We start from the raw sequence: 24472 nt of genomic DNA on the forward strand, positions 1-24472 counted from the left end.
TCTGTTTTCCCTCTTCCCTACTCCCAGGAGGATCTGTTTTCCCTTTTCCCATCTCCCAGAGGATCTGTTTTCCCTTTTCCCATCTCCCAGGGGATGTGTTTTTATTTTTCCAATCTCCCAGGGGATGTGTTTTCCCTTTTCCCATCTCCCAGGGGATGTGTTTTTATTTTTCCAATCTCCCAGGGGATGTGTTTTCCCTTTTCCCATCTCCCAGAGGATCTGTTTTCCCTTTTTCCAGTCTCCCAGGAGATCAGTTTTCCCCTTTCCCATCTCCCAGGGGATGTGTTTTCCCTTTTCTCCACATCCAGGAGGATCCGTTTTCCCTTTTCCCATCTCCCAGGGGATGTGTTTTCCCTTTTCCCATCTCCCAGGGGATGTGTTTTCCCTTTTCCCAGCTCCTTGGGGATGCGTTTTTCCCGTGTGTGCCGGAGGAGCCCCTCCCTGCTGTGGTCACACCGCGGGCACTGTGTGACAGCGGCCACATCGCCACAGCAACAGCGGGCAGAGCACCCAGATGGATGTTCCCGGACACTGCAGGGCTCAGCAACACCCTGAGGGCTCCCAAAATCCCCAGCACCCCACAGCTTCCCTGTGATACCCAGGGAAACAAATTCCAGCCCCCTATAACAGATTTTGTGCTCGTGGTGCCACCCCCATGATCTCCTACGCTGGCACAGAGGGGCTTCAACCTCCACTGGACTATAAAAAGCAGAATTATTACTTTAAACTTCTGAATAATTATGTTAAGAAGCACCTTAATAGGATTACAGGGTTCAAAGGTTAGGAAATGCCAAAATTAGGATTGACCAGGCAGCCTTAATTCCCCTCCTGACAGTGCTTTGTGATGCAGACCAGAGTCACACTCTGGTGGGAAATATTTCCCCTGGGGTCCCTTTGTGGCTTCCAGAGAGAGGACAGAACCACCTGGGAGATTTAACAGGGAAGAAGCTGCCTTGCCAGTGAGACTGCCCCAGAGGCTGCAGAAACTGGGGAAGGAACAAGGAAAGGGTCAAGAGATCACAGAAAATTCCTCCTCTAAAAAGGGGCTGGAGGATGGGGAGTGTTGCTCTCCTAATGAGAAAAAACAGCAATTTTCTCTCCTCCTTTTGGAAATAAAATATCTGGGTACATTTTATTGGCACTTCTCAAAATTTCTGGTACCTGGCACATGCCCTCTATGAAAAATCGGGTCCTTGCAGCTAAAACTCACAGCGGACAAGAGCAAAGGCAAGGAATGAGTATTGCTGGGCAATCCTCCCGCTCACATTGCAGAAAACAATCAAATCCAGCTCCAGAATGAAATCCTGGATCCATTAATACCCCAACATTATCCTCTGGCCATCCTACAGAGACACATTCCACAAATATCCACCAGAAAGGCTGGGGAGTCCAAATCAATGCACGGAATCACCAAACCCTCTTCCCAGCCTTCACTCCTGCAGCACCCAGCTGAGCAACAATGCCTGAGGTTCCTTTAGGAGTGCACAAAGATCCTAAAACATGGAATTCCGGGCGATGGAGCTGCCTTCCTTCCCTCCCTGCCCCGGGAGCTGGGACAGGTGGGAGCGCAGGGCTCTCCTGGCTGGCACGGTCTAATGATGGTTATGTAAATCCCACGGGAGCAGGCACCACCTGCCATCCCCGGGGGCTGCCAGCTCATGCATGCCTTGGATGCGCATTCCTGCTGCCCACATTCCTCCGCGATCGCTCCTGCCTGCATTCGGCATTCTGCATTCGGCATTCCCACCTCGGCTCTGCTGATGGAGGCTCGGGATTCCCCCCCGTGGGGGTCTGCGGGGATGGCCTGGGTCCCCTCCAGGCAGGGGCTCCCTGGGGACACGGGAATGGCCATCCCAGAACTCCCTGGGGACACGGGAATGGCCATCCCAGAGATCCCTGGGGACACGGGAATGGCCATCCCAGAGCTCATTGGGGACACGGGAATGGCCATCCCAGAGCTCCCTGGGGACACGGGAATGGCCATCCCAGAGCTCCCTGGGGACACGGGAATGGCCATCCCAGAGCTTCCTGGGGACACGGGAATGGCCATCCCAGAACTCCCTGGGGACATGGGAATGGCCATCCCAGAGCTTCCTGGCACACTCGGGGTACCCTGTGCTGCCAGCCAGTGTGACCACAAGGGGCCAGGCCACCAGGAGCAGTGTCACCAGTGCCACTCTGACACAGACTGACCTGGTGACACAGTGCCTACAGCCCAGATGCCCTTCCCAGCCCTCCGGTGCACTTCACTCTCAGCTGGACCTGGGTGAGGGACAGGTGGTGGCCGTGGTGGCACCAGGTCCTGGGAGCTGCCAGTCCATATTTTCACGGGTTGGTGACATGGAGTCACCTCTTACCCCGTGTCCCCAAATCCCCAGCTCTCAGAGCATCCCTGGCCGTGGTTCCAGAGGGGCTGCAGACCTGAGCCATGGCAGGATCGTGCCCTGGGGGGCTGGGGGATGTCAGAGCAGCAAATGCTTCTTCCAGGAGAAACCTGAGCTTTGAGCTTTGCCTTGTGCCTGAGCCTGGGAAAGGCCAGGTCTGATCCTCCCTGACCTGTCCCCTCTGCCCTGGGCTGGGGGGAGCACAGAGGGTCCCTCCAGCCCCATCCCACCCAAACCATGGCACTGCTCCATGGCAACCCTGGGGCTGGCCTGGGCACCCTCCTCCTGCTGCATCCCAGCACTCATCCAGCACCTGCAAGGGTTAATCTGCCTCTCCAGAGCTTCTCAAAGCTAATTAGGAAGAGCCTGGGCAAGTGTGGTGGCAGACACCACTGCCCTTATCTCCCCACTTCCGGGGCTCTGCCCTTATCATTTAATTAAAGCTGCAGCCCTGCTTCCCTGGCTGGCAGCAGCTCATCACGGAGGGCACTGGAGCTTGAGGCAGCCTCTGCCAGCTCACCGGGAGGAGCAGGAGAAGGGAGGAAACAGGCCCCAGGAAGGACAATCAAAGGGAGAAGAAGATAAAGGAAGCGTCCTTCTATGCTCACTGGGGACTGGGAAGGCAGTGAGGGACCCCAGTGTGCCACCCCTGTGCCATGTGTGGGGGGACAGCTCTGTTCCAGGGGACATGGGCCGTGTCGCAGCCTGGGAATGAGCCAAGGAAATGCCTTGGTCGGAGGCACTTCAGGCTGGCTCCATCTCCCAGAACCCTCAAAGCAGCTCTCTCAGAGAATCCCAGGATTCCTGAGGTTGGAAAAACCCTCTCAGCCCATCCAGTCCCAGCTGTGCCCCATCCCCACCTTGTCCCCAGCCCAGAGCCCTCAGTGCCACCTCCAGCCCTTCCTGGGACACCTCCAGGGATGGGCACTGCAAACCTCCCTGGGCAGCTCCTGCCAAGGCCTGAGCACCCTTCCCATGGGGAAATTCCTGCTGCTGTCCACCCTGAGCCTCCCTTACCCTGAGGCCGTTCCCTCTCCTCCTGTCCCTGTCCCTGTTCCCACAGCCCGACCCCCCCGGCTGTCCCCTCCTGTCAGGAGCTGTGCAGAGCCACAAGGTCCCCCCTGAGCCTCCTCTTCTCCAGGCTGAGCCCCTTTCCAGCTCCCTCAGCCTCTCCTGGGGCTCCAGCCCCTGCCCAGCTCCGTTCCCTGCCCTGGACACGCTCCAGCCCCTGCAGGGCTCTCTGGCCAGGAGGGCCCAGGACAGGACACAGCCCTGGAGGTGTCCCAGCAGTGCCAGCACAGGGGACAGGCCCTGCCCTGCCCTGCTGTCACACTGGTTTGGATCCAGGCCAGGTGCCCGTGGCCTCCTTGCCCACCTGGGCACACCTGGGCTCCCAGCAAGGCATCCTCAGGTGCACCCTGACCCCAGAGTCCCACAGCAGAGCCAGCCATGCCCAATGCTCCCAGAGGAAAAGGATAATCCCTGCCATGCTGTACCCAGCATTCCAAAGAAAACTGGGGATCACAGAGCACTGGGAAATGTCCAGGAGGGAGGCCACCAAGCAACTGGATGGATGTAAATCAAGGAACAGGATGGATGTCCACCAAAACCAGCAACCCTTGCTGGTCTCCCAGAGAGAGCATGGATCACGGAATCATGGAATGACAGAATAGTTTGGGTAAAACTCATCTTGTTCCCTGCCATGGGCAGGGACACCTTCCACTCTCCCAAAGTGCTCCAAGCCCTCCAAGCCTGTCCTTCGACACTTCCAGGGGAAGTGTCACAGCCACAGCTGCTCTGGGAAGCCTCAGGGCCTCACCACCCTCAGAGAGAAAGATTTTTTTTCCTAATATCGAATCTCAACCTCCTCTCTGTCAGTCGGAATCCATTCCCCCGATGGATAAACTCTGGGAATGCTGTTGTCTGAGGGCCACACAGGGCAGTGTGGGCGCGGCCCCCAGGGATGTGTAGTGCAATACATTCAGTGCACATTTTGGGACAAGCAGCCCCCAGCCGCTGCTGGCAGCTCCCATGCCAAATTCCACACCTCCCTCCCAGAGCGTGGTTAAGCTAATGGGTCTTGAAAGGAAATTTTCATAATCACTTTGTTAGCAGGGCTGAGGCAGCACGGCTTGTTCTCCAAAACCAGCTGGAACAGCTCCGCTAACATTCGGCAAAAACAGAGAAAGAAATCAACCTGAGGGAAACCCAGCATGGAAAATTGAAGCTGTGGTGTTGGAAAGCAGCTGAGGCGATAAGCGATGGGAAAGGAGCCTGCACAGTACAAAATGTCAGAGCCTGAGGCTGCGCAGTGCAGGGAAGGATCCTCACTGCAGGTCCCAGAGCTGCTCTGAAGGCACAGCCCGGCCGGATCCGTGTGCGCCCGGCGTGCCCTGAGCGGGGGGATGGAGCTGCTGGGCAAGGGGTTCAGCTGGAGAAAGGGGGGCTCAGGGGGCACTTTGTGGCTCTGCACAGCTCCCTGACAGGAGAGGACAGACAGGGGAAACCAGGAGCTGCTCCCAGGGGACAAGGACAGGATGAGCGGCCTCAAGTTGCACTGGGAGAGGTTCAAGTTGGACATCAGAGAAAATTTCTTCACACAAGGATGGTCAAGCCCTGGCAGAGCTGTCCAGGGCAGTGGTGGGGTCACCCTGGAGGGATTTCAAAGTCACATGAATGTGGCACTTGAGATCAGGGGTCAGTGGTGGCCTTGGCAGTGCTGGGGGAATGGTTGGACTTGATGGCCTCAGAGGTTTTTTCCAACCTTAATTCCAAGATCCAAAGGGTGGTCCTGTCCTGCCCCCTGCTCATGTCCTAATCACACAAGCCAGTATTAACAGCCAATATTTGGGTTATTTTTAATTAATTGTCAGCACGGGCAGTTCTCTCACCTCACCTACAGCCACGGGGAGCACTCCAAGGAGCACCAGTTCATGTGCACAGGGATTTGGGAACACCGGCCTGGCTTTGTGAATCCTCTCCAGTGTTTGCTCCTTGGTGGCTGCCTCTCATTGTTCCCGGGTATTAAAGCTCTTGTGTCAAGGAGAAAAGAAGTGGCGTTCGCATGTCTGCCTTTGAACAAAACCATTGTTCAGCTCCATCAACAATTTAATAATCCTTCCCCGGCAGGACAATGGCTGGGGGGAAATCGTTGGTGCAGGGGGCCGGGAGCCACAGAGCCAAGTGCTGTTCCCGGCCTTTGAAGTCAGGGAGGTGTTTAAGTGACAAAAGAAATCACAAGTTTATGAAAAGGGCTCCTCTCGAGGAGGGGATCTGCAGACAAAGGGAACCGAGACCACTCGGAGGGAAGGAGAGCAGGGAGAAGGAAGAGCCCTTGGAAGAGAGTCAAGCCAAACCCCAAGGAAACCGGCAGAGGAAATGACAGTATGGATTTGCATGTGGACGCTTTGTTTCCTTGCCACCGATCTTTCCTGGGCTACTCCTGAGGAAAGGGAGCACCCGCACATCATTCCAGCTCTTTTACAGCCTGTCCTGACCCTGCCTGAGCTGTCCTGCAGACACCGAGGGGGAAGGGGCAGACCCCTGCCAGAATTTTTGGTGGCTGTGAGAAGGGGACGGGCACTGAATGCAGGGTGAGGCTCCTGGGCTTCACTGGGGGGGACATGTCTGTCCCCGATGGAGGCACACACAGCCCTGGATCCCAAACCCAGCCCCAGGGAACCAAACCCAGCTGAAATCCAACACACAGCAGTCCTGGGAGCGTTAGAGCAGGGACACAGTCAGGGAAATTTGCAGGAAGGATCCCACATCAAATGGGGCCGTTTCCCTGCTGATTCCCTGGAGATCCAGAGCCCAAGCCCTGGACTGCCGAGCCCCTTTCTCTGCAGTGCAGCCGTGCCACAAAGCAGCTGAAAGCGCTCCTTATTGACGCCTCCAACGCCCACAGACTGCGAGGCAGAGAATCTGCAGTGGGAGCACCACGGGGAGAGGTTTGGTGGCTGGCACATGGCAGGAGCAGCCCCGGTCACATCCTCCGGGGGTGCAGGCAAAATCCACCCCAAGAAATCAACCCTGCAGCGTGAATCGGAGCATTTGTCCTCCTGCTGTGATTGCCCACCGAGCACTGAAAGGATCTGCTGCCCTGATGGCCAGGACTGGGGAGAAATCCCCTTCTCCTGGAAAAGCAGGAGGGATCAGCGCCAGGGCATCCGGCTGAAGGAGCAAACACGGGACATGAGGAAGTTTAGGAATGGGGCAGCCTGGTGATGGCTCATTCGGGAAAAAAACACCCGATCTGACGAATTTTGCTGTGCCCTGTGTTTGTTTTTAGGATGGCAGCAAGAAGCCCTTGCGGGAAAGCGGGGAAAAGATGGATAATCGCTTCCGATAGGGAATATCAGCTTCCAGCTACCCCTGGGTGCTGCAGTTTACAGGCTGCTGGAGGAGAGATGCAGTGAAGTTTGCACCACCCGAGGGAGGCCTGCCAGAGGCAGTCCTAAAGGCTGCCATGAATAAAACACACTTTAAAGAGCCAGCGAGGATTACAAAATCCTAAAATCCAGGCGGGACAAGAAGGATACATCATCCCCCCCTCACATCAGAGGCAGGTTGGTAAAGGGGATTTGCCCAGAGCACAGCAGCAGGGAGCAGCAGGATGATCACGAGAAGATTTGGATTTCACGGTCCAACAGAGATGGATGAAAATTCCCAGAATCGGTCCAAGGGCATCATTTTTAGCAGTTATTTTTCCAAAGGGAGGAGACGGCAAGAGCAGGTCTGCTCTTCACGGCGAGGGAGAATCCGTGTGCAGCACGGAGCAAAGCAGCGTCGGTGCCCAGGTGGAGAGCTCCGAGGGACCCGTGATCCGAGAGGGCCGGGCCAGCAATTGACCCTTTGAAGGAAGCCGTACATCATCATTAAAGAGCTCCGTGTCCCCGGGGACCCGGAGGCAAAACAACCGCGGCGCTGCTGTCCCGGTGTGGGAGAAACCAGGGCTCAGGGAATGACAAATGAACGCGCGTGGGCGGCGGGGTTTACCTGCAGCCCCGAGCACGGGAAGGGCTCGGGATGTGCTCCTCAGGGAAGCTGATAGGGGAACAATAGCCTGGAAGTGGTATTGTTTGCAGGAGAGGCGAGATATTTGCCTTTTCTCACTGATGTTGCTGCATCTCTGTGGGGGCCCCTTCCTGCGTGGCTAATAAGCAGCAAGACGCCAGACGTGGAATACAAAAATTCCTTTGGCTTTGATTCGTGTTCTTTCTGGATAGAGTCAGCCTTACTTTTGTCAAGATCCCTGTTGTCTGGGTAATTTCATCTAGAGATCCTCAAGGAGCAGAGATCTCCACATCACTCCAAGTTTAATATCTCGGTTTGAGCTGGCATATATTCCAGCAATAATTTATACAGCTGAAGAACGGGGAAAAAAATTACTTCTGTCTAATTGGCATTACACTAATTACCAGCAAAATACATCAGGCAAATATCACATCTCCTCACTCTCTGTCATTTTGCATTCCCTGCTCCATTTTCTCTTTCCTCGGCAGCAATAAAACAGCACAACAGCCATTCCGACATCCCTGAGCAGGGATCACATCCTGACCCCCTCCTCCTTTCCCTGCTGCCTCCCCATTTCCTCACGTCCAGGCAGGTTGTTCTGACCCAGACACACACAGCTGACAGAGAACTGCTGTTCCCTGGACCTGTGCATTCCAGCACCCCGCTCTTCCCTGCGGGAGCCCTTCCCCAGCCTCTCCCATGTTCCTTGTGCAGAGGGTTCATCTCTGGAAGAACATTTTATGTCTGAGTAATAGAGAACACAGAGTACAGGACAGTCACAGCTCTCACCCATGGGCCACCTGAGCGGATTTATTCCTGGTTCACAGCATCCCCACCAGTCTACCCCAAATTACTGGAAAAATGATGTTATTTTAGCCTGACCACACCAGTCTCATGCTGGAGTAAAGGTGCCAAATGTAAATCCAAGCATGTCCAAGACCTACCACGAGCAGAGTCCTCATCATCCAGCTCATTCTGACGTGAGCCCTGGAACAGAGCCCTTTGAAGGGATCTTTCCCTGTTCTTGTCCCCCAAGCCAGGAATGAGGTCTGGATGTTTGTTTTTAGGGATACAGCCCTGGAAGGAGCATCCAGGTAGGACTCGGTGTCCATGACACACTGGGAGGTTTCCATGCTCCCACCCGTGAGGTTCAGCCCTCCTTTTCCATGAGGATTGAGGCTGAAATGCCTCACAGGGATCATTTGGGAACCTTGTACCCTGTTCAGAGGCACAACCCCCTCTCCACCCCACACAGACAATGTCCCTGCCTGTCTCTCCTGGGAAAACGCAGCCTTCTAGCCACCAACACATAAACCTCCCCCATTCCTGCTTCTTGGAAGCTTCTTGTCCTGCTCAGAAGTGCTGGAAAGGGAGCCCAGCTCTGGCCACACTGGCCAGGGAACAAGGACTGAGCCCCACGTGGCCGCTGTTGTGTCCCTGAGCAAAGCGTGGCCGCCTCAGCTCCCGGGAAATGAGCCCTGGATGCTGGCAGGGAACTGCGCTCTCGGAAAGGAGAGGCAAACGCAGGGGCTGCCACGGTTTGATAACCTCTGAGGCACAGCAGCCTATCCCTGGGATGGCTCGCCACATCCATGACTAATGGGAGATTTATGGAGTGTCCTCTCCGCCGGGGAAGCGGAGCGCCGGCGTTCCAGCCACTTAACGGAGGGGACTTCAAATCAGGATGGATGAGAGCCCGTGGGAAGGAGACAGGAAGAGAGATCCTTTAATGGTGAGAGCACAAAGGATCAAATCCCGGGGAAGAGCCAACAACTGAGACTGACACCTGACCTGTCTCAACAGCAAAGCTCCCATTGATTTCACCGGGGACAGGGATGAATCCCTTATCCTCTATCTCCTGCCGGCGAGAGGGATTTTCCATGTGAGGGATCCACACCTGACCGATCCTTCAAACTCAGCCACCTGCTATTTTTATGAGAAAGAAACTGCGGTGTGGAGTCCACGGGAAGCTCGAATGGGAGACTTTGTAAGCTCCTCTGGCATTAAGTTTAAATCCCACACTAATGCAGGTCCCTTGCACGGGCAGAGGCAGGCAGGTTTATGGAGACATTCCGGAGCATTGGGAGGCAGATAAAGGGGGAATAACTGCGGTAGATCACACAGGAGCTGGAAATGGCACGTCAAATTACTTCAAAAGGAGCTTTCTAAGGAAGCAGGTCTTTGAAAACAACAAATAGTCTGAGGCTGCTGAGGGATCCTGCCTGTCTGTTGCTTTTACACTCGGTGGCTTTTTCTGGTTTAGACGTGTTCTAAAGCTGAATGCCAAGCTCAGAATCTCTGCCTCCTGCAGAATCCCGGCTTCCTGCAAGTTCAGCTCTTTGTGGAGCCACGGAGGAGGCAGGGTGGGAAAACTGCTCTGTCTGGAGGGCAAAAAATGGCCAAAAAATGTGACCCAGCAAAACCTCAGCCTGGTCACTCCCCTGCCCAGTTGACCATGGAGCTGTGCTGGGACAGCAGGATGGCACAGGGACAGGGGTGAGCCAACCAAGAGGGAGAGCAGGGACCTTCCTATTCTGCTCCCAGAACACACAGAGTGTTGTGGCTCACGAGAAATCATCCTTTCCATTCCTGGCTGTTCCCTACCTGTCCAAAGGAACGATGGCAGCAGGTCCCAAGTTCAAGTGTGTATTTTAAAATGGGCTGGGAAACACAGAAGTAGAGCCTGAAGCAGCTTCACCCAATGCCTCACACTGAGGAAATGTCCTCCCTGGAGAGGAACGTGGGGCAAGCAAAGAAGGGCCCCACCCTCCCGTTCCCATTGCGGATCTAATTCGGAAAACTCTTCCTGGAACCGGGTTTAACGCACTCGAGCTGAAGCCATGAATAGTTGGAGGCTGATGTAAACTATTTTTGGGAAACTGACTTTCTACCAAAGAAGGGATGTTGAGATTGGCCCAGAGATAAGAATAGCTGTGCCTGACCATTTGCATGGGCATTTGCATCGGAATTTGCAACCATTGCCAGGGAAAAGGAAAATGCCAAGTCCTGTGTGGGTTGGGTTCCCTGTTTTAATGTCACTGGGGTCATGTTCTGCCAGGTGAGAACCCTTTCCCAGGCCTGCTGAGGTGGAATGTGATGGAAAATGTTCCTGCCTTGGACTGGAAGAGTTCCATGACACAGCTGAGCTTCCCTTGCCAGGGAGATGGGAAATTTTCCCTTCTCTGGGACAGCAGAATTTGCCTTCCCTCAACGAGCTCATTTATAATTCCTAGCTAAAACCTTCCATATTCCCATCTGTTTGTGGCTGATTCCCTTAAGGGAAGTCTCAAAGTTTGCCATGGAGCTGACCGAGCCTAGGAGTGGTTCCAAGGAGCGGGGTGAGTTTGGGGTCAGCAGCTCCCAGCGTGTTCCTGGCCTGGGGTCTCTGCAGGACTGCCCAGAAAATCCTCACAGCGAGGGCAGGGTCAGCTCCCCGAGCTGTGCACTCACCATGCACAGGCACAGCAGCACCCTGGGGAGCGCTTCCAGAGGGAAAGGGGAATAAAGAGTAGGGAAAATGATGGAATTTTCCTCACCAGTAAATTCAGAGCAGGATGAATGTGAAGGACATAGCACAAGCAAGAGGGCATTCACGGATTTCCACCGGCTTTCCACATACAGAAAGAGGGAATGGAAGAGATCCCAGCCCAGGACTGCAGAACCTGCAGAAAACTGCCCAGATCCGATCCTGAATGCAGCAGGCACACAGAGCCATGGGGACCTAGATATTCTCCAAGAGAAGGCTCCTTCCCACTGAAATACGGAGCTTTTGTCTCTTGGGCGTTGACTCAGAGTGTCTGCACTGCCTGGACCTTTCACAATCACACCCGGGGGGCTCAGGGACAGAAAGGGGGGAAAAGCAACCAGAACCCAACAGGGAAATTTGGGTTCTTCAAATAACTCCTCTAAAGATGTCCAGGATCCGCCAAGGATCTTTGGAGAACTCCAGGACAACCTTATGTGTGCGCTACCACATAATCCAGTGAGGCAAGAGAGGCAGATAAATTATTACAGCTATTTTGGACAACGTCTGAAGCGAGGAGCAGCCTTCTTAGAAGGTCTTGAGAGGATTAAAGGCGCTCTCTGGAGCTGGGAGCAATGTGCTTGTTCCTGGGGCAGGGGAGCAGCCGTCCCCTGCTTACCCCGGGCTCCTGGGGACAATTAAGGAAGGTGACCTGGCTGGCGTGGCAGGACAGCCGCCCTGCCCCGAGCAGCTCTGGCGTAAGAGTTTGCCCAGACGCAGCCGCTGGAAAACATGGAAAATAAGGAAATAGGGCTGGAATTACAGCTCAGGCAAAATGTTGAAACCGGGATGGGGTAATCCAGGGCCGTTCGCAATCTGCTGGATGTTGTCTGTCCTGATAAAAATCTTTTCCCAGCGGTGATTAAGCAAACCAGGAGCCAGTTTTGGGGATGAACCAACATTAAGTGTGGAAAGGAGAGAAGCTCCTGATTTCTACTGAAGAAATGCAGGTGCTGAGGATCACTGAGGGACACAGAGAGAATTTCCCAAGGCAGATGAGGAGAAGAACACAAAGAATGTGGACACTCTAAACCTGGGCAGGGGTGGGAACTGCTGCAGGACAAAAGGAATTCCAGCCCTGAAGTGTTAAAGAGGGCTGCAGATCAGTTACAGAAACCCCAAACCCACAATGTCTCAGCTAGAGAGGAGACCAAGCAGCAGCCAGACCTGAGCTCAGCTGGGCAGATGTGTGACCCACTGCATCCCAGTCAGCAAAGACCAGGAAGGGCATGGATCTAGCTGGAATCCCACATCCCAGACATAGACCACTCCAAAGCATTCCTCAGTCTCTGCAACAAAGCAGAAGTGCTGCATGGTACATTTGGAAAAAAACCCCAAAAACAACTCCACAGACTGCAAATGTGCCTGGAACTCTTTCTGCAAGACAAAAGGGACATTTAAAGATAATGTAGGAAAAAGAGAATAGGTTTTAAGATCTAGAGGAATCTCTGTGCCAGGGAAGGAGACAGAATGTAATTTTTTTGTCCCATCTGTTGGCTGCGAGGAATGGAACAACAATCGCAGTGAGAACCTTAAAAAGCAGCTCATGACTGGCACTAAAGTAGAGGCAGGAGGCAGTGACTGCCCAGGGCTGCAAATCCATCCTCATGGTGAGCAGGAAAAGAGGATGTTTGCCTCAGGAATACTCTGAGCCATCCACCTTCTCAAGGAGATCAGGGCTGGGGGTGCTCAGCATTGAGAAAACTCCAGGGAGAGCTCAGAGCCCCTGCCAGGGCCTAAAGGGGCTCCAGGAGAGATGGAGAGGGACTGGTGACAAGGGCTGGAGGGACAGGACACAGGGAATGGCTCCCACTGTCAGAGGGCAGGGATGGATGGGATATTGGGCAGGAATTGTTCCCTGGCAGGGTGGGCAGGCCCTGGCACAGGGTGCCCAGAGCAGCTGTGGCTGCCCCTGGATCCCTGGCAGTGTCCAGGGCCAGGCTGGAGCAATCAGGAATAGGGAAAGCTGTCCTTGCCCGTGGCAGGAAGTGGGGCTGGATGGGTTTTAAGGTCCTTTCCAAGCCAAACCATTCCGTGATCCCAAGGCACTGCAGGGTGCACACACAGCCAGGTGCAACCATGGTTCCATGCCACGGTCACACTGTGAACACAAACACTCCCAGACACATCATCCCTGCACCTGGAGCTGCTGTGGATGTCACCAAGTGCTGCTGGGGGGCTGTGGGACATCACCTGGACACATCCGACCCACCAAAAGCCTATGGGCAAAGTGGAGCCCTGCTGAGAGGAATATGAGCTGCAGGAAAGGAAGGCCTGAACTATAATCAGAAGTTAGCAAAGAGGAGGAGGGAAACTTCTCCCCAGACTGCCTCTGCAAGGGTTGCCAAAAAGCACCACACACATCCAAGATGTGCCAGATGTTGCTGCTGCCCAGGAATGAGGCTGCAGGTCTGTGGTGGTGGCAGGAGCAGATGGCAATGGCTGGGAGGAGCGCGAGGAAGGGTGGGAGGAGAGGAAGAGAGGCCCAGCTGCCAAAATCTCTTGCCTTGGCTCTGCTCACAGGGAGGGACTTGACTCAGTTTTCTTTCAAAGAGATCTTTAAATGTTGAGTTCCCTGAATGGGATCTCGGAGTACGCACCAGGAGAGGGAATTCTGGGGTTGTGGGACTCAGTGGGAAGAAAAGGGAGGAGCTGGAGCAGAGTTTAACTGTAGACTGGTGAAACTGGGAGCAGAGAGGCCCTTCCACTGGGAGGGCTCACCTGGGGTCTCACACACTGTGCTAACAAAGTGGGAAACTCCTGAAGGGACACTCCCGGCAGAAATCATGGGCTGGGATTTCATGGCCGTGTCACACACGGGTAAGACAAGCTGCTCCTTCTGGCTTTGCAATGCATCTCTCTAAATCTTCCCTGAAACAAAGGAAAACCTGGACTGGTGGGGTTTTACTGAGCCCAGCAGCCAAACCTGGGAAGCAGCGTCTCCCTCCATCCGATCCAGCTGTGCCGAGGTGTTGGGAGGGGCTCGGACAGCACCGGGAAAAGGCTGGGCTTGGCAAAGCCCGGCAATGAACCAGGCAGGAGGGTTTGACACCAGCTCTGCCACAAAGCCCCAAAGCCAAGCTCTGCTCCCGCCTCGTACGTCAGCAGCAGCCGGACTCCTGCCCCGTGCCTCCGGAGCACCAGGATCCCAACACGGCAGAGGGAGGAGCTGCCAGCTCATCCAGGGTCACCCAGAGCACACAGCCACTGCCGAAAAATGCAAATTGCAATTTCCTACTTCATTCCCCACCTATGGAGGAGTTCCTTCCCTGTAACTGTGAAGATAAACTCATGAACATCTGGGAAGCGCAGATCCTACGGCACGGAGAGTGTTGGGAAAGCTCATGAGGTGTTGTTAATTCCGTGCTCTGGAAGGGTTGTAACTGCATGCATTAAAAATGGCATGGGGTCTCCACTTTAAATAACAGCCATAAAAACAGATTTTGGGGGTGGAAAAACACAAATCAGAAATGCCTCATCTAATAAATCACAATCTCAGATACGTTCACACCACACAGGGACAGAGGGAAAACAGGCTCAGTGGAACAATTCCTAAATTGCTCATATTCAGCCCTGAAATCCTGTTAAACTCCCTTGATGGCCGATGGAGAGTGACTGGCACTGTCCCATCCAAGCCCTGCGTGCATTACGGCGGGGCAGAGCCTCCACGGAGCACCAGCACTCCCCGGCTACTTCCAACCAAAGCAAATCTGGGATCTGGGGGAACAGATGTCTTTGGAACAGCACCGGGTGGCCAAGTGGGAGACTGAGCCTCATTCCCAGCTCTGCATGCCCCACCAAGGTGGGGAACAGCGCAGGGAAACACTGGGGAGGAAACAGTGGGCAGCGAGGGAAAATAGCAGGGATGACAAACGCCCGGGATGACTGAGGAGCTGCCACGTCAGTGCCAGGCTCCTGGAGAAGCCTTCACCAGAACCAGCGTAATTCCTCCTGCAACGGGCCTGGCTCAGCCCCTGCAATACAGCATTTCACTGCAGTCTGCACAGCAGAAAGGGTCCAAAAAAGGAGGACACTGAGATGTGTGTTAATCAAGTGAAGAACCATCTACAAAGAAAAGGCATGGATCTGTCTTCCAGTTGAAGAGCTATAAATAGCCTTGCATACTTGCTTATCAGATTGGTTCGGCTGCAGGGATAATCTCCTGGAGAAAGCAATGGAAGCCCTGTTATGTTGGATATTTATAACCAGATGAAAGCTGAGAAAATGCTCAGTCGTGTCAGCCCGTGCCGCGGGATGGGGGTGCGGGATCCAGCGCGGCTCCGCAGTTTAACAGAAGGTCAAGAATGGCTTAGTCTGCCCGGCTTCCCAAAAACCCAAGATCTGATCTGTTTGAGGGACTGGTGCTGCTGATGGAGCCAAGGCAAGGACATGGTGGGACAGTCCCCAAAAGGTCATGATGGTCCCACATCACTGGAGAGTGTTTGCAGGAAAGTAGTCATGATCCTTCTCTGGAAGCAGAGACATGGATGTGCCACACCTCAGGCAGGGGACGGAGCAAACACAGCTCTGGTGAGCTGATCTAACACCCCCAGTGCCTCCTAATCCCCAAATCACCTGTCCCAGTGCCAGGCTCCCCTCACAGTCTGCTTAGAGGATCACGGCTCTGACCCCAGCTCCTCAGGTCCCCTCTGAAGTGCCGTGCCAGATTATCTGCACAGCACCAGGACAGCTCAGGATAATGCTGGTGGATTCCCTAGAGCCTTGACCTGCCACGGCCTCTGCACCCAGTACAGGTCAGGACAGATGCTGGAGCCACTGGAGCCCGATTCCCAACCACTGCCACGGGAAGGGAGCCAAGACAGGACATTGTGAGGGATGGAGAGCGGGGTTGTGGTTACCCCTGGGAGCCTCCACAGTGTCTGTACCACACACGGATCTGGGTGGGCCTGGGGTGATCCCTGCTCTCCTGGGAGGTGAACACACACAGGGCACCCTGTACCAAGACAGGGAGCTGGTTCATAGGGCAGGTTTGTGATGCTGTGGGCAGGGAGCCACTCCTGGGGGCTCCAGGCACTGTCCCTTGGCCTTCCTCAGCTCTGTTCATCCCCGTCGGGCACACAACAAGCATTCCAAGGAATATCCCAAGACATCCCTCTCTGCCCTCCACCTTCCAGGTGCTCCTCTCTCTTCCCTCTTCCTACTTTTAGCCCTGCTCCTCCCTCATTATCTCCAAGTCTCCTGTCACATTCCAGGGCTCAACCTTTCCTCTTCCAGGTCCATCACCCCCAGTATCTCACCGCATCCATCAGCTCATCCATGGGCATCTCCTTGCTCACTCCCCTTCCAGCCTCTCCTCCAAGTACTCAGGGAAGCCCAGAACTGTTACCCTGTGCCAGGGCTCCAGGAACTGCTCCAAACTGCTGTTCCCAGGTGACTGACTGCCACATTTGGGGAGAGAGTGATCTGCACAACACTCGTGGACAGGAGGGTGCAGCAGGTGGATTTGGGAACCCCACCACGCCTTGCTCCAATGGTTGTAACACAGAGAACTCCAGTGTTACTTCAGGAATAACCTGGGAATTGGGAAGAGATGTTCCACTAGACCTGTCCGTTTCCACAACAGAGGGACCCAGCACGTTTGCAGCTCCCTAAAAACCATCTGAACACATGCTTGGCCATCTTTCAGCAGACACACACCTGTCCCAAAGTCAGGGATGCTCCCAGAAACAGGGGGAGACTTCAGGAGAACCTTCTGCCACCTCCTCTTCCCTCCCAGAAGTTTCTTTGACCCTGCCACCTCCACAGCCACCTCCCCTGGGGACACAAGCACAGAAGGCAGCAGGTACAGGGGAGAAGATGTTATGTGCACAGCCAGAGCCAAATCCAAGGAAGCAACGGGGGCTGGCCGGAGAAGACAGCTGGAGGGGTGGGCTGCAGCCAGGCAGGGCAGCACAGAGGCAGCACAAGCAGCACGACCGCGGGTGCTATCAGGGCAGGGGGAAGCAGCTCTCCGGTGGTGACACCACAGACACCTCCAGGGGCTCTCAGGAAAGCTGGACCCTGCTGGGAGGTGACCTGAGGGGCACGGTGAAGGACACGTCGCTCTGGGGTTTGCCACCACCACCACCATGCTCAGTGAGCCTCCCCTCCACGGATCTCCCCAGCCCAGCCTGTGCCACTAAACCTGCTCTGCCCTCTGCCCCTGGAACCGCCCATAGCTCCAGCCCCAAACACCATGGGGAGCTCCAGCACACCCCAACCCCCTGAGGTGGGCGCGGGCACCCATGGGAGCACACGGGCTCCCCGTGGGCTGGGTACAGCCCCTCTGCTCACCCCTGTGCAGCCATCTCAGACCACCCTGCCAGTGGCCATTCTCCCTCTCATTCCAAACCCACCTGTCCCCACCATGCCCACCTGTCCCTGCCACACCCACCTGTCCTCTGTCATGCCCACCTGTCTCCTTGACTCTTCCCATCCCACAGCTCCCCCAGCCCTCCCCTCCCTCACCCACCTCTCCCCTCCCCACCACTCCTTGCTTTGAGCCTTGCCTCCTCTCCCTCCTCCCATCCCACCAAGCTGAGCATGTCCCAGCCGAGCTCCACATCACCCACAGTGGGGACATGGATCTTGGAGGACCAGGAGCCTCGGGGACAGGTCCCGGGGAGGGGACAGGCGCGAGGGGCGGGCACGTACCGTTCTCAGGGTGCTCCATCTCCCCGATGCTGCCATCGGGCGTGGTACGCTCGTAGTGGTCCTCGGGCAGGGCCAGGGGCCCGATGCGGGGCCCCGATGAAGATTTGCTGCTGGGGGTCTCGGATTCCTCCAGCCCGCTGTCGTAGTAGCTGTGCTGGGAGGGGTCCTGCAGGTCCTGAGCCTGGCTGGCTGCAGAGAACGTCACTCGGCGATGAGGTAACTGCAGAGGAGAGAGAGGCTGTTGCATCACCCACCAGCAGGTGAAGGCAAGGGTGGGGTCATCCAACCTGATCCCATCCCCAGCCCCCGGAGCCCTCCTGACAGACTCAGCACCAGGCTCCATCCCGGCCAAGAGCTCCCCATCATGTGCAGGGACACACTTTGCACGGTCCCTGTGCTCCCCCCAACCCATCACTCCCTCCACGGCTCTGTCCCAGCCTCCTCTGTCACCCAGATGTCCCCTGCCACGGCAGAACAGCTCTGGAAAGGTGCCCCCATCAGCACAGCCTCCTGAATCGTTGTCCCCACCCTTCAGCAGGAGTCCCCACTCGGCAGCCCCAGAGCCTCGTGTGGCCAAAGCCTCTCTGATGGCATCACTGCCAGCACAGAGCCACGGCCACATCCTCCCTCCCCCGCGGCCCCTGGCCTGAGCCCAGCTCCCATCCTCAGGATTCTCCACCCAGGGTCACCACCGTGTGCTCGTTAAGCGTTTCAAAGGCCCCAGTTCTCACTTTCCCTCCCAGCTCTGCCTCATGCGGCAGCGGCTCCTGCCAGCAGCCATTAAGCCACATCATTATCCCGCTCCAAATCCTTCCACCAAATCCTCCCTTGGCGTGATTACCAAGGAGTGGAGAGGGCAGCACGAGTTCAGGGGGCAAGAGCAGGGACTGAAACACAACCACCGGGAGCAAGGAAAGGCCACCACAATATTTCTCCAGCAGAAACGCAGGAAGAAGCCCAAGACAGGAATTATTTGATGGGGATCTGAAGGTGATGAGGCGGGAGAGGAGCCAACACATCATTTAGGCCGAATACCTTTTTTTGTGCTGGTGTCTTTACTGCAAATCAGTGGCAATCAGGCGTCCCACACACAGCGAGCACCGGCCAGGAAGGGGAAGGAATTGAGACGAACAGAGAAGGAACACAGAGGGAGCATTTAGATGAGCTGCTTTAAGGTTGGTTGGACCTGATTAAATTCACCACAGATGCTTAGAGACCTGATTTAAGTAACTTCTGAGCTGTTAGGGCTTTTTTTTTTTCCCCAAGACTTTTTTTTTTCTGAAGAATTTGTAGAGAATCAGGGAGCTTCCAGAAGACTGGAAGAGAGCTAAAATAGCGCCTGTCTTTAATGATGAGAAAAAAAGAAGAGCTGGAGAATTATAAAACAGTTAGCTTAATTTCAGTTCCTGGAAAAATACTGAAGCAGATAAAAGAACTCTTTGTAAGTACCTACAAGATAACAAGGAAATGAGTAACAGCCACTGTAGGTTTGTCACAAACAAACATGTCAAGCCATTGAACTCCTTCCTTTGAAAAGACAGCAGGCCTCGTGGAGGGAGGAGGAGCAGTAAATGTTCTAGCTCGACTTGAGGAAGTTTTTTTTGACACTGTTTTAGCTGATTTTCTCATAAGTAATGCATGCAAGCAGTGGAGGTGCAGCACAGTACATCTCTGCCTGGGTAATGTGGGTGCAAATCGTTTGGAATCAGTGAAATCATGGAAATTAAATGCAAATCACTTGGAATCATGGAAATCATGGAAATGAAATGCAAATCTTTTGGAATCATGAAATAATGGAAAGTGTTATTCCCAAAGGAATTACTGTGGACAGCCTTTTCAGCTGGGATCATGGATCAAATTAAAGCTCTGTGTTGTGTCCCCAGTCCATCACCGGCCTGTGTTTTCATTAACTGCTGGCATGACAGATGTGGGCTGAGTCTGCCACATCTGCACTCTCGTGAGGAGGAGTTACAGCTGGCTGAGGATCACTGCACATCACGGGCTGGGGATCACCCACGGTGCCAACCTCCCACCCAAAAATGCATCAATATTGGGATGTGTGAACGGGCTGGGATGTGCCAGCTCTGCTGGGCGCCAGGAGGCTGAGTGGGCTCCAGTTTTGAGGAGAAGCTCTGCCCCAATTCAGCACAGAAGAACAGACAAGCAGTTGTTAGAAACCATGACAAAATATTTCAAAAAAAAGAGAGAAATTGCTTGAGGGAAGAGAAGGTCAAGGGTGGCAAAGGCTGGAAAGAAAAAGCCTCTGCTTGGGACCACTGGCAGATAAGGAGGAGTAACCTCCACCTGCAGCAGGGAAGACCGGGTTAATCAGCATGGCAAAAACCCCACAGCGGTAGCTTTGGCCAAGTGCAATCACAGAATCATGGCATGGTTTGAGTTGGAAGGGCCTTAAAGCTCATCTCATCCCACCCCTGCATGGGCAGGCACCTTCCACTCCCCCAGGTGGCCCCAAGCCCCATCCAGCCTGGCCTGGGACACTTCCAGGATGGGGCACAGGCACCCCGTGCCAGGGGGTTGCCAGAGCAGAGGGTGCAGCCCCTCTCGGGAGGGCTCTGGAGGAGCTGAGGACAAGGCAGCGCTGCCCAGGTGCCAAGGACCCTCTGGAGTGCCCTCCCAGCTCACAGGGATTGTGTAAATCCTGGCACTGCCCTCCCCTTGCACCCTGCCCACCCGGCTGACACCAATTCCCTGCCTTGCCAGGGCCCGTCCTGAGCTCCTGCTTTCCCTCGGTGCTGGCAGCAGCCCAGGCAGACGAGCCGGGCTCCTCGGGGTGCTGCAATAACACAAATGAACCTCCCAGAGCCAGCCTGTGACAGCACCATCCCCCTGCCCGGGGAGCTGCATCCAACAGCAGCGCTTTTACCTGAAAAACACCTCCTTTAAATGTCACCTCCTGCCAGGCAGCCCTCGAAAGGGCTCCTCTCACTGCAGGGCTCCCAAGCCCTGTCCCCTGCAGCCCCACGGGGCAGCGTGGCACGGGCAGTGCCGCCCTCCCTCTGTGCCCAGCCCTGGGAAGCTCTCCACCCGCACAGCCCCACTCTGGAATCACGGAAAGGCACGGAATCGATGTGTCTGGCCCTGCCTCGCAGAAATTTGGCTTGGTGTGACCTTTCTGGGGGAGGTTAAAGAGCCTTTGAGCAGGCAGCTCTGCACAAGGAGCTGCTTGTGCAGTGCATCCGAGGCACGCCGGAGCCTTCTGTTCGAGGAGTCAAACACAGCAGGTCCAAGTCACAACCTCCAACAGCAAATCTGTTTTGGGGCCCTTGTCTTTGCTTGGCCCAGATTTTCCCTGCTCCTCATCAGAGATGACCTTTGCAAGAGCCATCTCACCAGGGCTTCCTCCAGCACCTTTCTGCCCCTCCAACCTCGCAGGCTTTTCCACCTGAGGTCTGTTCCAGCCTCTTAACCCTGAGCTACTTGTCCAGCATGACCCCTGAATCCATTTTAAAGTCAGCACTTCCCAGGATATCAGCCAGCATTCCGTTTCTCCACACACAGCTTCGCGCTGGGCTGCGTTAAAACGCACTTGGTTTAAATGGGCCCGGTTTACCAAGCAATCGGGATTGCTCTGCATGACTGCTCCATCCTCAGCACCCTCTCCCACTCCACCAAGCCCCGTGGCAGCCGCAGGTTTATCAGCAGTGATTTCAGGTTTCCTTCCAGACCATTGATCACGGCGATGAATGGCAGCAGGCACGGCGCCGCTGCCGAGGAGCAGCTCCAGGAGAGCTCCTCCACAAGGAATGCCAGCCAAGCTTCCCTTCCCTAAGCTCTGGATCAACCAGATCTGCCTCACAACACTGTGCTGAGAGTCCCAGGATCACAGGTTGGAAAAGCCCTCCAAGGTCATCGAGCCCCAGCTGTGCCTGATCTCCAGCCTAGAGCACCGAGTCCCACCTCCAGGTGTTCCTTGGACACCTCCAGGGATGGGCACTCCAAACCTCCCTGGGCAGCTCCTCACAATCCCTGACCACCCTTTCCTGATATTTGTAATTCCTTCTGATATCCAACCTCACAGCAGTGTTCATGCAAAATAATAAAAATAATAATTAAAATAATGATAATGATAAAATGCCCATTATCAACTGGACGCATCCATCAGTCGCCAGCTGCTCTGCACCCAACACAAACCAGCTCTGCCTCTGCAGCCCCACAGGAATGCCTGGAGCAGCCCTTGTTCCTCACGGAGGCCAGGACCATGCCTAAGGAAAGGTTTAAAAGCTGGACCTGTCACGTAATGCCAGTGCCCAGTGTCCCCTGCCATCAGCCACAGTGACTGACGTCAGTGCTATTTCCATCAGCCATTCCCTGCTTTAGCCATTAATCCAGTTGTTCCCTGGGGCTGCCGAGGACAGTGAGCACTGCACAGCCCCAGCCTGTTCTTCCAGCTGCTCGTGGCATCACCGCCCTCCCAGCCCTGCCCGTCCCAGGCTCCCCAGCTCCATGGACACCTCCAGAGCAGAGATATTCCCACTCTCTGGTACAAATTATTCCATCCAATTATGTCAAATATCTCTATTTTGAAAGCCTTTGCTGGTTCCCAAAACAAGGGCAGGTCCCACATCCTACGTTGTTATGTCTCAGCCCAAATTACTCCAACTATTTAGTCAGTACTTTTGCATTTCTCCCCATAATTAACAATTTTGCAATCTCCACTTGGAGTTGACAGTTCCTGAATTCCACCTCTTCCCGGCGCATTTTTTAAAGTACTTATTGTGTTGACTTTGTAATAATTGATTTTCCCCCAATGTCTTTGGCTTTGCTTGTTAATTTTCTACACTCCAGAACGACTCATTTCTCCTAATTGCTGTAACTCCCTCCTTTCACCCCCGGTATTTATTGGTTTCCTACTTCCAACTGCTGCCACTGTGCTGGAATGGGATTTGGGGCAGAGCTGTCTGTTTTCTCAGCTGAGAACTTGTGGCTTTGGATAAAAAACCTGCATCTTCAGGGCTCGGCAGTGCTCACTGTGATATTCCTGATGGGGACACTCCTGACATTCCTGTGCCAGCTCCACATCTGAGGGACAGACAGAGCCCCTGTTCCTGCAGGGATGCTCTGATGGGGACGTTCATCCCCGGGAAAATCCTGCAGGTTCCGTGCTGCCGCAGCTCAGGGATTTTTCCCAAGGAGGAATCCTCGGCAGCTCCCCCTCTGATGACCCCCATCCTCTGTGAAGTGCTCTCCTGCCTTTTTGAGTCCGTGCCTGCTCCGGCCTCTGCGGATTCCGGCGGCAGTGAACTCCCGGCCCATGTGCTCTCTGCTAAAGCTCTTCCCTTTGCTCCTGCCTCTGCTGCCTGCTCATTTCCCCTTGAACTTCTCCTACCTGCAGGGTTGTGAGGGAACAGCAGTAATTGCTCCTCGCTCTGCCCCTTTCCAATTCCACAAATCCAGGCTGCATCCTGCTCTGCCAGGTCCTGCTGCAGGCACCAGGCAGGTCTGGCCAGTGCTGCTGCCCCTCCCTGTGCCCCTTCCAGCCCTGCTGCCCCTCCTTGTGCACCTTCCAGTCCTCCTGCCCTTCCCTGTGCCCCTTCCAGTCCTCCTGCCCTTCCCTGTGCCCCTTCCAGCCCTGCTGCCCCTCCCTGTGCCCCTTCCAGCTCTTCCCCAGTTTTCCAGCCACAGGGAAGCCAGGCCCAAACCCATAGCTCCAGTTTTGGGGCTCGTCTGGCAGCAGCAGGAGCTTGTTTTGGTGAGGAATTTTCATGGGCTGTCCCTGACCTACCTGGTCCTGGCTGCACAGCCCAAACCCCCCAACACCGACCCCTGACTGCTGATTCCTTCTGCCATGAGGGCACGTTAGAAAAATTATACTGGGAGAAGTTTCTGCATGGAAAGGGTGGTCAGGCACTGGAAGGAGGGTGGTGGAATCACCATCCCTGGAGGTGTTCAAGGAATGACTGGAGGTGGCACTCAGTGCTCTGGGCTGGCTGATGCCAAATCTTGATGATCTTTCCAACCTTAATGATTCCATGAGGACTCCCACTCACGGATGCTGGAGGGGGCTAAGGGGACCCTGCACTCCTTAGCCCCTCTGATCCCTCCTGCCCCTTCCTTCCCTCATTCAAACACCTCCAGCTCCCACCAGGACCTGCACCAGGCTGATTCTCCTTGCTAAACCCAGGGAAAACAAACTCAGCCCAAGTGACAGCAGTGCCAGGAGGGAACGGGAATTTGGGATGTCCCCACAAACCCATGACATCACCGCCTGTGCAGAGGGCAGGGACTGAGCAGCAGGGGAAATTCCACTGTTCACAAAGGAAACCATAAACTCTGCCCTGGGCACCCTTTTCCTGCTGGCAGGGATGGAGGGGAGCCACCCTGCTCCCCCCTCCCCGAGCACAGTGGGGAAAATCCAACCCCTGTTCACCGGCTGGCTGCTGATCCCAATGCGGGATCCGCGGCTCCCAGCTCCCCTGGCAGCTCCTGTGCCTCCCCACATGCCAGAAGCTCCTTTCAGGCAGCTGCCAAAGGAGCTGCTTCCCCAAGAGCTGCCACAATGCAGCAACTCACAGGGCCGGGAGTGAAAGGCAGTGTCAGAGCCAGCGCCTGGAATATCAAAATAAGTGACAAGGGGGCCATTGTGGCACGGGAGCCGCTCAACTTCAGATGGATGCATGAACCCCTCTCCCTTACAAACCAACCTGGAGCGATGCAACATCCCTGGATATGGACAGAAAGGGAGAAAGATAAACCCAGGGACCATGCTTGGAGCGACCCAGAGCCAGCTTTCCGTGGGTGGAGGCTTGGGAATGATTTGCTTTGCCTGGCGAGGAGTGGGGCTCCGGCGCAGTGCAGCACAGCCTTGGGAGCAGGAGGCTGAGGGGAATATTATGTCCATGGAAACCAGGGCAGGCCTCGAGGAAAGCTGGAGCTG

The 24472-nt window shown here is 55.1% G+C and overlaps 1 protein-coding gene across 4 annotated transcripts in view; it reads right to left on the reverse strand.

Moving 5' to 3' along the window:
- PCDH1 (protocadherin 1) overlaps positions 1–24472 on the reverse strand; it is a 56642-nt gene that overhangs the window by 10726 nt on the left and 21444 nt on the right. For all 4 annotated transcript variants that reach the window (XM_063413231.1, XM_063413229.1, XM_063413228.1 and 1 more), the window contains exon 4: positions 17578–17797. In XM_063413231.1, coding sequence (XP_063269301.1) covers positions 17578–17797 — 220 coding nt within the window. The remainder of the gene's footprint in view (positions 1–17577; positions 17798–24472) is intronic.

The sequence above is a fragment of the Prinia subflava genome, chromosome 16 (genome assembly GCF_021018805.1).
Source record: "Prinia subflava isolate CZ2003 ecotype Zambia chromosome 16, Cam_Psub_1.2, whole genome shotgun sequence".
In the NCBI taxonomy this organism is placed as follows: domain Eukaryota; kingdom Metazoa; phylum Chordata; class Aves; order Passeriformes; family Cisticolidae; genus Prinia; species Prinia subflava.